Source organism: Sturnira hondurensis, unplaced genomic scaffold (assembly GCF_014824575.4).
Source record: "Sturnira hondurensis isolate 20B ecotype Veracruz unplaced genomic scaffold, ASM1482457v3 Scaffold0008948, whole genome shotgun sequence".
NCBI classification, from domain to species: domain Eukaryota; kingdom Metazoa; phylum Chordata; class Mammalia; order Chiroptera; family Phyllostomidae; genus Sturnira; species Sturnira hondurensis.
Genome location: NW_028081579.1, coordinates 2,610,039 through 2,624,920, shown reverse-complemented (window position 1 = coordinate 2,624,920; position 14,882 = coordinate 2,610,039). Strand labels below are relative to the sequence as shown.

Below are 14,882 nucleotides of genomic sequence, written 5' to 3'. Positions count from 1 at the left end.
GACGTGATTAGACAAGTAAAGGAGTAACTAAAATTTCATGGGAGAGGGGGGAAAACTAAGGTTTGCAGTTGAATGCTTTATTTCCTAATTCCAGACAATGATTTGGGGGGTGGATATTTTCAGGTTGTTTTTCTTGGTTTCAGGAATTAAAAAATAACCAAACAAACAAACAAACAAAAAAGCCCTTCTGTTGTATAATCTTGAAGAGTAGTTGAAGAGAGAACTAGAAAGTTAACCCAAAGCAACGTTACACTTCGAAAGCTGAGTCAGGCCTGCCATGGCACTGGCCAGGTTCTGAACTTGATCTTCATGTGACTTGACCAGCATCCCACCTGGTTTCTTAGATCCTCAAGCACTTATTCTATCTAAGCCCTCCCCTTCCCGGATATTGAGGGAAAGTGCTCTGCTTTTATACCTTAACTGGAACATAGAAACCCCCCCAATGCTATGAAGTGGCATTTCAAAGGAAGGATGCTCCTTACTTTTCCAGGGCTGCAGAGGTGAGCTCAGGCTCACCATGAGCTTTCCTTTCACACTGTGTAGTCACAGCGGACATAAATGGAGAAATGAGGAAGTTAGAAAATGAAAGGCAGCAAGTGAGGATTTCCCCCTTGTCAGATTTAAGATCTCCCTGTAGTAGGAAAATGAATGTGTTTTCAAGTTAAAATTGAACTGCCTGGGTATTTTCCAACTCCCTATTACTAGCTAGAATGATAGCTGGAGTGATAAAAAGGAAAAAAAAGGTGAGGGCTGCAGTCTCCGCTGTCCAAAGTTCAGTGAACCAAGCCCCAGTTGGGAACCAAAAACAGAAAAGCTGGTGGATCCATTATGGCCTCAAACTTAACTATCTGTAAGGGGGGAAAACAATATTTAAGGTAATCTGTTATTAAATGTTATTTGGATACATCAAATAGGATCATCAGTAGACAATAAAATCTGCATAAATGACTATTTTAAGAAAATCTTGTATCTCCTCAAATGGAATCTATTTCTAAGTAGGAATCTTATAAGTTGTTTCACTTTATTACATTCTTACTCTGATGAGTTTCTATTGGTGCTAATGATTCTTCCTATTGGGGAAAATATTATTTCTAAATTCCAGCATAATTTAATCATATATTCAACCCCATAGCCTACAAATAATCATCTTTTGTACATCATTATCTTGAAGTAATTAAACATTATCTTCATTTAGTTGCAAAACATTTTACTACAATTCAAATGAACAATTAAAAATTAATTTTGAAAACATCTTTACAGATGTAGTAAATATCTAGTAACTTAGGCAATTTACCTTTTCAACAAGTTTTTCTTCTTGGCATATCACATTAAAATACATTATAGCTAAATGTTCTGCAATATTACTTCTAAATCAGCAGAAAAACCAATTGATCTTGAGGAAAGGTTAATTAATTTGGGCTACAGGTCTCCTACTTTGGTCAGCATCGAAAGGCATTTGTATTGATCCAAGTTTTTTTGTAAAGAAGCTTAATGAGTATTTTTGTGGAATTGAGATAGAATTTTTTTAGAACCAAAACAACGAAGTAAATTTTTGTCACTCCAGGAATACTTTTGTGCTATAGCTCATTCATATCTGTTAGACTCCTGAAGAAAAGTAATGTTTTTTTTTTTTATATTTCAGTGAAATCAGTTGGTTATCTAGCCTGCAGAAAATGAAAACAGAAGTTAAGAACTTTAATAGGATTTTGTTTGTTTAATCCCTACTCCCATAATAATTCCCACCAGTTTATTCTATGAGGGGATTACAAAGAGACAACGTAAATTAAATTTCATCCCCGATTTAAACACTGTATTAGCCATCAGGTTAAAACCAGACCGAGCTGCCTTCTACGCGGGAACACTTCTCGGTTGTGTAGTTTCTGCTAAATAGAACTGGTGAGTCTTTCTTCTTCCTCATCTATGTTTAGCTGTCTTCTCATTTTATCAATCTAAAACATGTTTCAAGACTGAAACAAGGTGAAAGTAACATCTGAAGTTTCTTCCTCGGCCCTATACTCACTCCCCAGACATTTTTCTTTTTTTCCGAGTGTTTGCTCCTTGGCGTTGTCAGAGGATCGGAAGGCCTCGTGAGCTTTTGCACTTGGGTGTGTGGCAAGTTTTTCCTTTCCTCTCCCTCCCACCTACTCCGGAGACCCCTCCCCCACTTCGGACGAAATTCCTAAATAAAGGGGGCCGGTGGACAGGGGGAGCGGTCTGCATCCCCACCCCGGCCCTGGGCTGCAGGAGCTTCCGAGGTGAAGACATTTAGAAACACGGGGAGAGAAAATGGGGAGGGGTCGCGGGAAGGCGGAGAGCCCGGGAAAGGCTCCAGCGCTCCCCCGGTACCTCCGCTCTTTCCCTCCTGGCCCCGGGGCTCGGACGGCCGGGCGGTTGTGTGTCCGGGTTTCCCAGAGAAGGATTACGCTGCTGGAGCAGCCGCCGCTGCGCGCTGCAGGAGCCTTACCGAGGTGCCTGGCCTTCTTTGTTGACTTTTAGGGCTTGGGCTGAACAGATTTATTCGCCAGGAGGGGGAAAGGCCCAAACAATGAAGAACTAACTGCACTTGCCACCTCGAGGTGCTCGTGGCCCTACGCTGCCCCCCCCCATTCCCCCCCGCAACCGGCCGCCTGGCCCCTAACCCGCGCGAGCGCGAAAGCACGGGGCAAACTCCCAGTGCCCAGAAGCAGCTGAGCGCGCGGAAGATGCCCACGGGGTGTGTTACTGTCCAGAGCTGGCAGAAAACCGTGGCAGAGGCCCATGAGACGAGACCTGCTCCCCGCGACCCACTATTCTAGGCGGGTCCCCAAAACGGCTTCAGACCTTAAGCCCGAGGTTTCTTGCCCCCGCAAACCCAGGAAAAGTTTTTGCAGAGTAAGAGAGGGAGAGGAGAACTAAGGCCCCCTTAAGCCTGGAGGGTGAGGGCAAACGTGAGATTGCTAAGGCGTTAGAGAGAGGGAAGGGGACGCCGCTGCTGGAGGGGAATGCGCCGAAGACAGCTCAGATAATGTGTGACCGGGTACAAGGCCTAGGCCCAAGCTCAGGCCTTGTATTGCTTGAGGAATTCGAATTTGCCAACGTTTGTTTACCTGCTACCTAAATATAAATAACTGTTAGGGTTGAAAGCTTTTTCCTTCTTGAAACTTTAATATCCTTCTCAGGCCTCCAAATCAGGTTTTGAGATTTCTCGGCCAGTAATTGCCCTTTCGTTTCATTAGCTGAAGTGAGAGCTGGGGTTTGAGATTTCTGGATTTTTCTCAAGTGCTACATAGCACCCCTTCTCTCATCTGGGGAGGCAATTACGCGATAATTAAGGGACTCACACAGCTCTTTTTATCTTGTCCTCAGTGTGGAGTAGGGCGATCAAAGCAAGGCTGTCCAAGTTCAAGCCCTGGTGAGGATGGAGTTCATACACAAGGGCTCAGGCAGGCCAGCCTCTGCTTGGGCTGTGTTGTTATTGTTGATGTCAATCCTAACAAGACTTACAAAGAAATAGGTGGACTGGAAAGTGAGCCTACTATCAAAGGAGATTAATGATTTTGTGATCTCAGGCAACTGTAGGAGTGTAAAGTTGCATTTAAAAGCTTCTTAGAAGGCAAACAAATCATCAGCCTCAAGTTCTCTGGAACGGTATTTTTAGCAACAATATTTTAAAAATATCTTCACACAACACAAAACAGCAGCTAGGGAAATGTTCTGATGGTACAAAGCTTTCCCCGCAGGAGTGGATTAACTGGCCTCCTCTGTCCCCCTCCAAAGTACCATGATGGTTAAGTTTTGTTTCTCTTTTAATGCAAAGAGGGTTCATGATTCTCTATTGTAGACAACTTAATTTTAACAGCCACATCTAATATTTTAGTCCGACTTAAATACTTCTCAGATAAAGAAGAGTGATATATTAGGAAAGAGGGAAAAGGAGTTAATAGTATTAAATTTCATTGTGGAAAGGCTAAAAAAGAAACATAGAAGGCTTAAGTCCATGTCAAAAATTGAGGCAAACGTTACTGGGAATAAAGAATCGTAAAAACCTCAATTATTGGGATATTAAGTCAACTTTATCTATCCACTTTTATTGAATTTATTTAACCTTTTTACTACATATAATAAGCAATTTTGTTTTATTTTCCTTTTTGTCATTTATATTCCATGCCAGGCATTGAAAAATATCATATTCAGAATATCTATTTTGGATTTAATTAAGGAAAATAACAAAAATCCTTTTTTTGTTAACATTTGATTTATTTAAAGTCCTTAACTGTAAATGATCAAGAACATACTCCACACCTTAAAATTTATTATTTTTGTTATTTAAATCAAAATATTTTAATTACAATCACATTGATAAAATTAACATTTTAATTTGTACTTTTAACCATCATTTAAAGCAATTTCAACTGTAAAGAAAAAAAAGAATAAACCATGCAATAAATTAACATTGAGAAAGCAAAGAGGAATAATAATGAAATCCGTCTGGCTACACTAACACCATGTCCAACTGTGAAAAGTGCATTAACACTGAATGAACAAGCACACGATGACAATAATTAAAATGACCACAATCAGTTGGATTTTGGAATATTGGACCAAATTTTGAAATACGGCTCCCTATAACATCTCTTCTCCAACACTGTATTCTTCCTTTTTTTCTGGAGAAAAAATATTTTTTAAATGGTATAGATACGCAGACACTAATTTTATACATGTTATGTGACCTCAGAATGACATGACCATGGCACTCTGCAAAGCAAGGAGCAGAGTTACTGAGAAAGGCAATTCTTGAGGAATTGATTCCCAGGGCTCTCTGTGGGTGGACGGTGGGGGGGGGGGAGGTGTCTTTGTAACTTTTTGGTCAGGCAACTCTTGAAAATGTAGCATGTACCAACTACCTATTACCTCTATGTGTTATGTAATTACATGGAGGATGTCTACATATTTGAGCATGTGCATAAACGTCAGTACGTACTACATGTGTTCTTAAGACATCTGCTTTCTGAGTGTATTAGAATGAAAGCTGAAAAACAAATGGCTCTGATGTTTATAATCTGTTTATGTTTTGCTGTGTAACAGCAGCACTGTCCTTCGATAGTTGTAACAGCCCCTAGTGTCTACCTGTTTCTTTAGCTTTTCAGTTCCTGCGGTGAGAGTATTGCCACTGACCTGTAAACCTGTGCGCGTGGGAGGGGGTCGGGTGAGGAGGGGAAAAAAGTACAAATACTTTACAAGCTTGACCATACTTCTTTAAATAAAATCTGCACACACTGGAATGTGTCTGGAGGAGAAAGAGGAAAGAAAGGGAGAGGGATAAGGAAGAAAAAGGATTTTATATATACACTTGTGTATCATTAAACTTTTCAGGGAAAAATTCCGTTGGTTTGGGGTTGGTTTTCTTCCTAATAATATACACAAGGCATTTGAATAACAACAAAGTAACAGTCCTTTGCACTGGGAAAAAGATTGTTGCACACACACAAAATAAAAATAGTTGGGATTTTGTTATGCTGTTGTTGGCTTGGTGTGTGTGGTTTTATTTGCAGTTGGTTTTTTCCTTCTCTCCTGCTACAAGCATGGTCACGACAAACAAACCCCTAGTCTAGAAGAGCTAGGAAGTGTTTAGGACAGGTCTGGAATACACACCTTGGTAGTAGGCCGGCTCCAGGGCTGAGGGCTCGATGGGGCTCCTGGTGGCCACTGAGGCGCTGCCCAGTGGCAGGCTGGCAGGCAATGCGGCGCTGTAGGGTGAGTACTGAAGCGCCTGCTCATAAGCCTTGAAGTCCAGCTTGTGCTGCTGATCCGAGGACATGAGGTTGTTGATGGAGAAGGGGTGGTTGAAGGAGTAATGGGGGTCCCCTTTCAGGTGTAGCTGGGACTCGTGGGGTGCCAGACCATGCACTGGGTGGGAGGGGGGCACAGATACTAGCGCCCCAGGCCCGGAGCTGATTGGGGGCGCAGCTGAGGAGGCTGGAGTCTTCAACTCTGCGGCGCCCCCTGTCGCCGTAGCCCCACTGTGGTCCAGAGTCTGGGGGCTGGCGGCAGGCCCCGGGGCCGCTGCGCCCTCTAGCTGGCCGGCCTTACCGTGCACACCCCGATGAAGGGGTGAGTCGCCGCTGCCATTGGCAGCAGCAGAGGGGTCCTTCCGGCTCTCAGGGCCGCCCTTGGCACCACCACTGGCCCCGCTCCCGCCCCCGGCCCCTGGCTGCTTCTCGCACTTGAAGCGCTTCTGGCGGCGCAAGTAACAGCCATTTTCGAACATGTTGCCAGAGTCCGGGTGCAGCGTCCAGTAGGAACCCTTGCCCGGCTTGTCCGGGGAGCGCGCCACTTTCACGAAGCAGTCGTTGAAGGAGAGCGAGTGGCGGATGGAGTTCTGCCAACGCTGCTGGTTCTGCCGGTAATAGGGAAAGAGGTCCATGATCCACTGGTAGATCTCGCTCAGCGTCAGCATCTTGCTGGGGGCCTGCTGGATGGCCATAGTGATGAGCGAGATGTAAGAGTAGGGTGGCTTGGCATGTGGGTAGCTGCGCTTGAAAGTCTTGGCGTCGCCACTGCCCCCAGCCCGGCTGCGGCCCAGATTAGACGGTGCGTATGCCATGGGGCTCATGCAGGGGTTCATGGCCGCGGCATAGGGGCCCAGGCCATTCATAGAGGCCGCAGGCTGCGCGCCCATGGCGCCCATGCCTCCAGGGCTCAGCGTCGTGCCCATGGCTGTCACTCCCGCCGCTGTCATGCTGTTCATGGCACCCGCAGAGCCTCCAGGCATGCCTGCCACAGTGCCGGGACTCAGGCCGGCCCCCAGGCCCGTGTTTGCGTACGACATGTTGAATGACGCTGGGGTCATGTTGCCACTCGTGGTCATGGTGTTCATGGTCATGTAGGTGTTCATGGAATTCATGGAACTCAAGCCCGAGTTCATGTTGCTGACAGGGACTGAGGTGTAGGCCTGGAGTAGAGAAAGCAAGTGAAGAGGCCCCAAGGGCAGGGTTAGAAACGTGCGAACCCCAAGACGAGAGGAGATCAGTTCTGCAAAGCACAGTACCCCCTACCCAGGGCAAACCGTCAGGCAACCTCCCCACACTGAGCAAAGAGATGTCTCACACCGCAGGGAAGAATCCTAGCTTGGCAGGCATGAAAGACAAGCGCTCACAGAAAATGCTCTCCCAGGAAGATGTGTAATCGCCTTACAACGCCAGACTTAGGGGCTGGCTTCTAGGGTCCCTGCTCCCAGCCTGGGCTCCAGACCGCCTCTGCAAACTAAGTGCCCCTTTGGTTAAAAGAAGTTAAAACTCCGAAAACGGAATTAATCTTTGACCCCCTGGTAATTCACTCCACCTTAACGGTAATTTTGGCCACTCAGTCCCCGGGGTGGACAACAGGGCACCAACTCTGCACCCATATCACCTAAACCTGCCAGGCTGGCTGACCACACAACTGCAAACTCCGATCTGCAGGGTAGCTAGTAATTAAACTCCCCCTGAGGTAGTAAAGTGTTCATGGCCATATGACCATCCATTTCCCAACAACGGGCTTTCCTGTCTTAGCAGTTTTTGACAAAGGGTGCTTTTTTGTTATTCTATTTAGAAGTCATATCTTCCATCTGCCTGTAGCAACTGTAATATTAAGAAGTTAGAAACTCAGAGGTTAAATAAGTTTTGGCAAAAAATTAAAAAATAGACCTACAATAGGAGAAGGGGCAGGAAGGGTTGCATAATTATATCCATGTACTACTCATATTTAACTTTAACATGACTTTACATGTACAACTCTTTAAGCAAAAACTTCCACTAATTTAATTATGTATTTCCAGGCTCCTTAATGTGTGAACATTTTGTGACACAATTTGTTGAAATAATCATGTCTTTTTCCCCCACATACCGATTATGTTGCTGCTGATCATTTCAAACCCTGGCTAATAGTCTCAAATACTTTAAAAATCCAAAATCAAAGTCTACTTATTTTCTACTTCCCAATTCTGAGCTTTACACCTGTAAAGAAGTTCTTTTTCCATAGAGGGCTTAATTGACTAGTGGGTGAAGATGACCGCATCTAAATTAAACCTGTGGAAGAGTTGTGAATTCCTTTAAAAATCATCAGTAGGAGAAAAGCCTTCTCAATAGCAATTTTGGAATGTACTAGATATGTTAAAAACACAGAGGCTGGAAATATAAAAGCTAGTTATCTAATAACTTAATACAAATGATGATATCCCTGAATTTATTTTTATCAGAAAATATGACTTTGAAAACAAAAGGTGAACAAACAGATTTAACTAGGCATACACTTTGCTATGGTATGCAGATGAACTCGAGGTAATTTGCGAAGATATAAATTTACAAATCTAAATAAATGACCATGAAAATATTTCCCGATTCCACATTTTTTCCGTCCAAGTCTTAAACTAATTTTCACTTTTTTTTCTTTTGCTCTCCCTAAGATTGTCCAAAGCATTTTCAATAAGAATTTTTAATAATGGTAAACTTTTGGGGGGTACTTGCCAGCTGTTTCCAGAGAAATTTACTGGTGGTGGTCCTGCCTGTACCTGATTTTCCTCTCAATCCCTTTGTGCACATTGTAAAATAAACTACATGAACGTGCAACCATGGGGACAATGAAGAGAAACAGGTTCTCCACTCGCTGCGCCGGAGGGAAAGTCAGCTCGCACCAGCGCCACCCAGCGGTGCTACAGAAGAATGAGAATGAGCACACCTCCCCAAACAGGGCTTTTGAAGAAGTTTTATAAAATTTCGGAGTCGGTTCCTTATTAGGGTGTTCAACTCAGCGGCAGCGCTTTTTCATCAGAAGACATCTGAGGATTTACCCGCGGGAGGAAGAGGTCGCCCCTGTAGGCGATCTCTGTCTTTCGGAGGTGGCTTCCAACCCGTGCCAGCGCCCGCCCGACAACCCCCGGCACCTCGGGCCGGGCTCCGGCTCCGGCTCCGGCTCCGGCTCTCGGGAGGAAGAGGCGAGTGCTTCCCAGAGCGGGTGCTTTCGGAGCCCAGAAGGTCCTGAAATCCTTGCGCCCGCTCTGAGCGCCGGCTCCGGCTCCGGCTCCGAGGCCGGGCCAAGGCCAGGCCCGGGCCACACGGGGTGGGCGGGCAGCGGTGGCACGGACAAGGCGCCCCCCGCCCGCCGACCCGCCCGGCGTCACCCTCTCCCGGCCTCCCCCGGCACGGCCCCTGGGCGTCCCGCCTGCTGTCCGGCTCTCACCTCCTGGGTGTCCGCGTAGTAGCTGTTCCAGTCGCTGCTCTCATGCCCTTCCATCTTCACAGTTCCTAACATCCTGGAGCCACCGTGCCCGATGCAACCGTACAGCCCAGTGCAAAGCGACGGGCGGCCGCGCGGCGCGGGGCGGGGGGCAGGGAGCCCAGCGGCCACAGTCACCCGGGCGCCCGCGCCGGCCCAGCGCCGCCCTAGCGAGGAGGAAGCCGGGCGCTGCGGGGCGCGGCGTGCGCGGTGGCGGCGGCGCGGCGGGCGGGGGCAGGAGGCGGCCGCGGAGCGCGGCGCCCGGGAGCGCCTCCGCGGGAAGTGAGCGGGCGGCCTCTGAGAGTCGGGTGCAGTTGAGCTGATGTGGATCTTACGTCGCTCGAGTGCCCACCTCCTCGTCCTCTCCCCATTTGTCCGCCGCACAAAGACGCTCGCACCTACAAAGCCTGAGGTGCACCTGCGAGGCGGTCGCCCGCCAGAACGGCCGCCGCGCCTCCCGCCCCGCGGCGGCGCCGCGGCGCAGGCCCCCCCCGCCCGAGCCCCCTCCCGCCGAGCCCCCTCCCCCAAACCCGGCCCTCACTTTGTTTGCAAAGCAGCCTAATTGGTTTAAGCCCGGAGGCTGGGGGAAGAGGGAAGTGGGGTGGGGGTGGGGTGTAACCCCCTTTGGAAGCGGAAAAAAGAAAACGGGGCGGGGCGGGCGAGCTAGCGCGGATCCGCGGCGAGACCCGCTCGGAGGAGAGGGGCTGGGGGCGGTGCCGTCGGAGCCCCGGCTCCCGGGGCGGTGCCGGCTAAGTGGCCCAGGGTCTCTCCCCAGGGGGACCTGGCGCCTTTTGGATGCCCGGGCAGCACCTCGTCCTGCGCCCCTTCTGCTCTTCTGCCCGCTCCCAGCGCCCACCCTCCCGATTCCTGAGCAGCTCCGGGAGACGGGGGAATACAGAAACCCACCTCCCGCCCCGCCGGACTTCAGGCGCGAGAAAGGAAACAGGCCCCCCTTTGCCCCTTCACTAGAAACTCGGCCATCTGAGTCAGCCGAGCAGAGTGACGTTAGGCCGATCCCGGCCCTGGCTAGCCGAGCGGAGACGCTGCCACGAAACCCGTACCTGCGGCTAAGAGCAGGTGAGTCATAGCACCGTTTTATGCCTTTATGACATAACTTTTTTTTCCGCCTCAGTCCGCTCTGCTCCCCTTGTCAGCAATCATAAAGAGGAAGAAACTGAGAGCAGATGTCTCTGTGATAGGGCAGGCGGACCCGAGTCGGGCCGTCCTCCCTCCGCCCAGCTCCTCCTCCTCCCACCCCCCTCTCGCAGTCTCGGGGAGTGAGGTGGAGGCGGCCGTCCGGTTTCTGATAGGGAAAGGTCAGGGGGAGGGGACAGCTCCCTAAATTAGCGCGTTAGCTGGGAGAGCCTGGGCGCTGGTACCGGAATGCAACTACTCTGCCAGACAGGTGCCAGCCCCAGTCAACAGTGGTCTTCGGCGCCGTCTGGTCCTGTCTCCGGCTTGGAGGGGCCGGGCTGGGACACGAGGTGCTGGTTTGGTTCCTATCGGTCCCGGACATCGATGGGAAGCTCTCTCCCAAGCAAAGTCTCTCGGCTCCTGTGAAGCTCTGGGTAGTGGCCTGCCCACAAGTCCTGAGGAGTACCAACCAGGGTGACTGGGTGATAGGCACTGAGTTGGCGATAGGTTGCATGAGCGTGTTTCTGACAGTGTGTGTGTTTTTTCGTGTAACCATGTGTGTTTCTGAGTGTCTCGTACCCTCTGTAGAATCACTAGGTTTTTTTAAGTAGCAATAAAATAAAGTCTTTCTAAAATGACTAAAAACCCACAAAATATTCTTGTTTGGCAAAGTTTTAAAAATGTTATTAGTCTCATTTTGAGAAATATGTTTTAACTTGTCTTCCAAACAGGTATCTTCTTCCCTACTTCCCTCTGCCCCCTTTGTTCTTTTAAATCTTTCTTCCTTGAAATCTGGCGGCAGAATCAGGTTAAGTCCTCGAACCAAACAAATCTCCCAAGTCAGCAGGGGAGCAGAAGAGGGTGAGGATGCGCAGTTAAGGAAATGGAAAAAAGATAAAAGCATTGGATTACAATTCATTTTTTTAACAAAAAGGCGGGGAGACGTCACATTGTAAGGAAAAGACAGAGTGAAATTAAACCCGCCTGGAAAACCTAAGCGCAGGAACCCTCTCCGAATGCAGCCTGCCCCTGTAACTGCAAATCCGCCCCATCAATTTGTGCAAATGTGCCTGCAAATGTGTGGGTCTGCACATGTGTCCCGTCCACTGCCGGACCTTAGTTGAAATTGTAAAGAACACGGATGCTTCGCTTCCTCTGACTGATCCCGGGGCGGCGGGGGCGGGGGGGGTGCGGGGTGCGGGCGTTTTCAGTGCTAATGAGCTTCCTTGTTCATTCTGCCTTGATACTCCAACGCCCTTTTGCCTCTCCAACAACCTCGAACATGACTAGGGTGTTTTTCAATGGATAGTGACAACTTGGTAAAGCTTTTATGGTGCACAAGAAGCTGGTGTTTTAAGGGGGAGGAAAAACACCAATGTCACCTTAAAGGGGTTCAGCGAAAGGAATCTGGTATTTTTCCTCTTATCCCATTTTCCAGCCCTATTAAACCTCATCTCAAAAAAAAAAAAAGAGAGAGAGAGAGAAAGTCAATTAAAAAAATCCCCCCGGTTCATAGCGGGATAGTCAAAGCGAAGTTTCTCCAGAGCTTCCTCAAAGCCAGAGGCAGTAAACGGAGAACTCGGCTGGCTCTGGAGCCGAGCGGTGACCCAGCCTGGCGGGGCCGAGGCCTGAGGTCACAGAATTACAGGGATCACAGCGCCTCCTGTCGTGGGGAGGGGACGCTGAAGGCGACCTCCGGCTAGTGGGCTTCACGGCGGGAGGCTGCAGACTCGCGTGCCTCCCCGGCGGGATGTGTGGGTTCACACTGTCCAACGACTGCCCGAGGCCTAGAAGGAAAGGCGGCAGGGCGGTTAGCTCCCCAGTCTGTCTCCATCTCGGTGGCGGCATTCCAAGGTACTGAGCAAATTTAGGAGGTGAAGGTTTAGTGTACCCAGATGTCAGCTAGTCAGTTCCTCGAGGTTTAAAAGCGAATCACCTGGGCCACGTTGGGGTCTTTGATTTGGAAAATAAACAACAAATACACAAATAAACCAACGCCGCTGCCTCCCGGTTGCCAGCCAGTCGGCAGCCAGGTGGCAAGCCTCGCCGCTGCAGCCGGCTGGTTTCCAGCCTCTTTTCCCAAACCGGCCCAGTCCGTACGCTTAGCGGGAGATTGTGCGGCCTCTTCCCGGGAGTTGGACCTGTTTTCGGCCTTGGGGAGCCATGAGGGCAGCCACTAGGCAGCTCCTGGGGCGTTGGGAGCTCGACTCGTCTGGGCGAGAACGGGTCTGCGCGAGCCGGGGGCAGCCCGGGCGGAGACGCCGCAGCGGCCCGGGCAGTGGGGTGCGCGGGGCTCCCGCTGCCCCGGGGCGAGGGCTCCGCCTTCCCGGAGGCTGTGCCTTTTCCGCCCTCGGGGTCGGCTCCGGGCGTTGTCTCGGAATGCCAGCGGGTAGCCCGCGGCCCAGCGGCCGACCTCCGCCACCTCCGCGTCCCTTTTCCAGCATTACCTGGCTGGGAGCCGCTTCCACAGACAGATCTTCTCCGGGGCAGGGAGAAGCGGAGGGTGACGGCGGCAGGAGGTCGATGGAAGGCCGGAGGCGTGCGCCTCGGAGGCGGCCGGCTGCCTGGGGGCGGCGCCGGGGTCTTTCCCTTTTAGCTGGACCCCAGGCTGGGCGGGACCCGGGGGCGGTGGGGCTTTGCCGTGGCCCCTGAGCCTTTCGAGGACTTTCTCCTCCGGTGTTCCCAGCCTGTCCCCTTTCCCCCCCGACTCCCCCCCGACTCCCCCCCTCCCCCGACGGCGTCTGTGGACAGGTCTCGGCTGCTGTGGGCCCAGCCGCGCTCAGTGCAGGTTGATCCGAGCCCCTCGGCAGGTCTACACTCTTCACCCAGTTAAGAAGCTTAAAAACTTCGCCTTCGGGTGAATCAGACGCGTGAAACTAAGACCCGTCCTCATGCGATTTAAAACCAACCCACACTGGTGGCCGGGGTCGGTGTAGGACCACGGGAGGCCTGGGACGCTGCAGCAACTGTTTGCTTGTGCGCGTGCCAGGCCTACGCGAACCGAGTCGCGTGCCTTCCCGGGGAAGGGGCCCGGGCCCGGCGGGAGGGCGGACCCCGCTCCCGCAAGAGGCGCGGCGGCCCAGGCGTTCGCGTCCCACTGCTGCCGGAACCAGTGGGAGGGGCAGGGGCAGGAGAGAAGCTCGGGGTTCCCGCTCCTTCACTCCTTCGCTGCCTCTCCTCCCCCACCGTTTCTTTCTTTCCTCATACTTGCCTTTCTCGGGCCTTACATCATTCAGTAATTAACTAGGAAGTTAATTCACAACCCACCAGGCGTCCGACCCTCAATGGGTAGGGGCCCTGGGACCACCTAACCGCCCCTTCTCTGCGGTTCCGTGCAGAGAAGTATGAGGTCCCCGGCCTCACGCCTGGCCAGTGCTGGTGTGTGTGGACCAACACATACCCACATGTAAGGCGTCCACGTTACTGGAAAAGTTCAATGCAACATTTTAATCGCCACTGTTTACCCCTGGGTTTGCCCCTTCTCCTACTGCTCCTGGAGCTGCCCGGGGCGCGGGGCTGGCTCGCCCGCAGCCGGATATCGGAGCCGGAGCTTGCTCCCCACCCCTGGCCTCACCCTTGGGCGACAAAACCGTCCCTCTGGCCGTGAAAGAGCATCACCTTGCCAAAATCAACTTGCATTTTCATGTATTCAAATGAGGAAGATTGGGAAGGGCGACATGCCCTCCTGGGCAATCACTAGTCTTGGATGGAAGAAGTGATTGTCACATGGGTCCCCGCAGAGAGCCAGGCCTCGCTCCCGCGATGCCCGGGCGGTGGACAGGGCGCCCCTGGTCAGACCTGGGTTCTTGCAGCCCTCCAGCGTCGCCAGCTAGCTGTGCCCCCCAAGTTACCGACTGCTTTACTCACATCGGTCAGGACAAGCTCAAGGGAGTGCCGGGTCCAAGCTAGTCTCTCCTCGCCCCTACTGGGTGTCTCAGGAGCCCTATCTGTTCTCATTAGGGCCGGTACTTTCCTCTGGCTCTTTGAAAACCGCTGGGGTTGGGGCCCTAGGAGAGGGAATGGAAATGTACACTTTAGACACAGAGTTAGAAAATTAGGGGGGAAATGCAACAAATTTTAGACCGAGAGCAGAAAAGGTCTCTGTGACACACACCTACTGTGTGTCACAGACTGGGGCGAGGCCCTTTGAGATCCTGGCGTATCCCCCCTCCCCACCCCCCCGCCCCGCTAGCTGCATGGAATGGAGTGAAGGGTGGCGGAGAGCTGGGAGGCTGGATGCCTGGGCCGGGGTAGGTCGGAATCTCATCTCCTCTCATCAGAGACACGCGCGCTGATGTGAGGCCGCGATGGAAACTGAGGGCACAAATAACTCAAGGAATGCCATCTCTTGCCTTGAGGCGGCCAGCTTAAATTTAAATCCATCCTGAACAGTCCACTGGTATTTAGCTTCCTAGGCGCCGACCGCCCCCTCTCCCAGCCACTGGTTCCCGCCAACACACCTGAAAAACTTTCCCACGGCCCCTTGAACGACCTGGTGGTTTAACTTTGGCTATTCA

At 51.2% G+C, this 14,882-nt stretch overlaps 2 protein-coding genes across 6 annotated transcripts in view; one reads left to right on the top strand and one right to left on the bottom strand.

Annotated features, from left to right (window-relative positions):
* Window positions 1-4,649: 4,649 nt before the first annotated feature.
* FOXA1 (forkhead box A1) lies at window positions 4,650-9,416 on the bottom strand. 2 transcript variants are annotated; one of them, XM_037056422.1, is made up of 2 exons: window positions 8,695-9,003; window positions 4,650-6,931 (listed from the first exon to the last, which is right to left on the bottom strand). In XM_037056422.1, exon 2 carries the CDS (start codon window positions 6,902-6,904, stop codon window positions 5,597-5,599), a length of 1,308 nt encoding a protein of 435 aa, XP_036912317.1. In that variant the 5' UTR covers window positions 6,905-6,931; window positions 8,695-9,003; the 3' UTR covers window positions 4,650-5,596. The 2 variants fall into 2 exon arrangements, with proteins under 2 accessions (XP_036912317.1, XP_036912316.1); XM_037056421.1 differs by lacking the exon at window positions 8,695-9,003 and adding an exon at window positions 9,196-9,416 and having other exon boundaries at window positions 4,652-6,931.
* An 812-nt stretch (window positions 9,417-10,228) lies between these two features.
* TTC6 (tetratricopeptide repeat domain 6) overlaps window positions 10,229-14,882 on the top strand; it is a 234,787-nt gene continuing 230,133 nt past the window's right edge. For 3 of the 4 annotated variants that reach the window (XM_037056416.1, XM_037056413.1, XM_037056418.1), the window contains exon 1: window positions 10,229-10,308. The gene's annotated coding sequence lies outside the window, so the exon portion shown is untranslated. The remainder of the gene's footprint in view (window positions 10,309-14,882) is intronic. The other variant, XM_037056417.1, reaches the window with a different exon arrangement.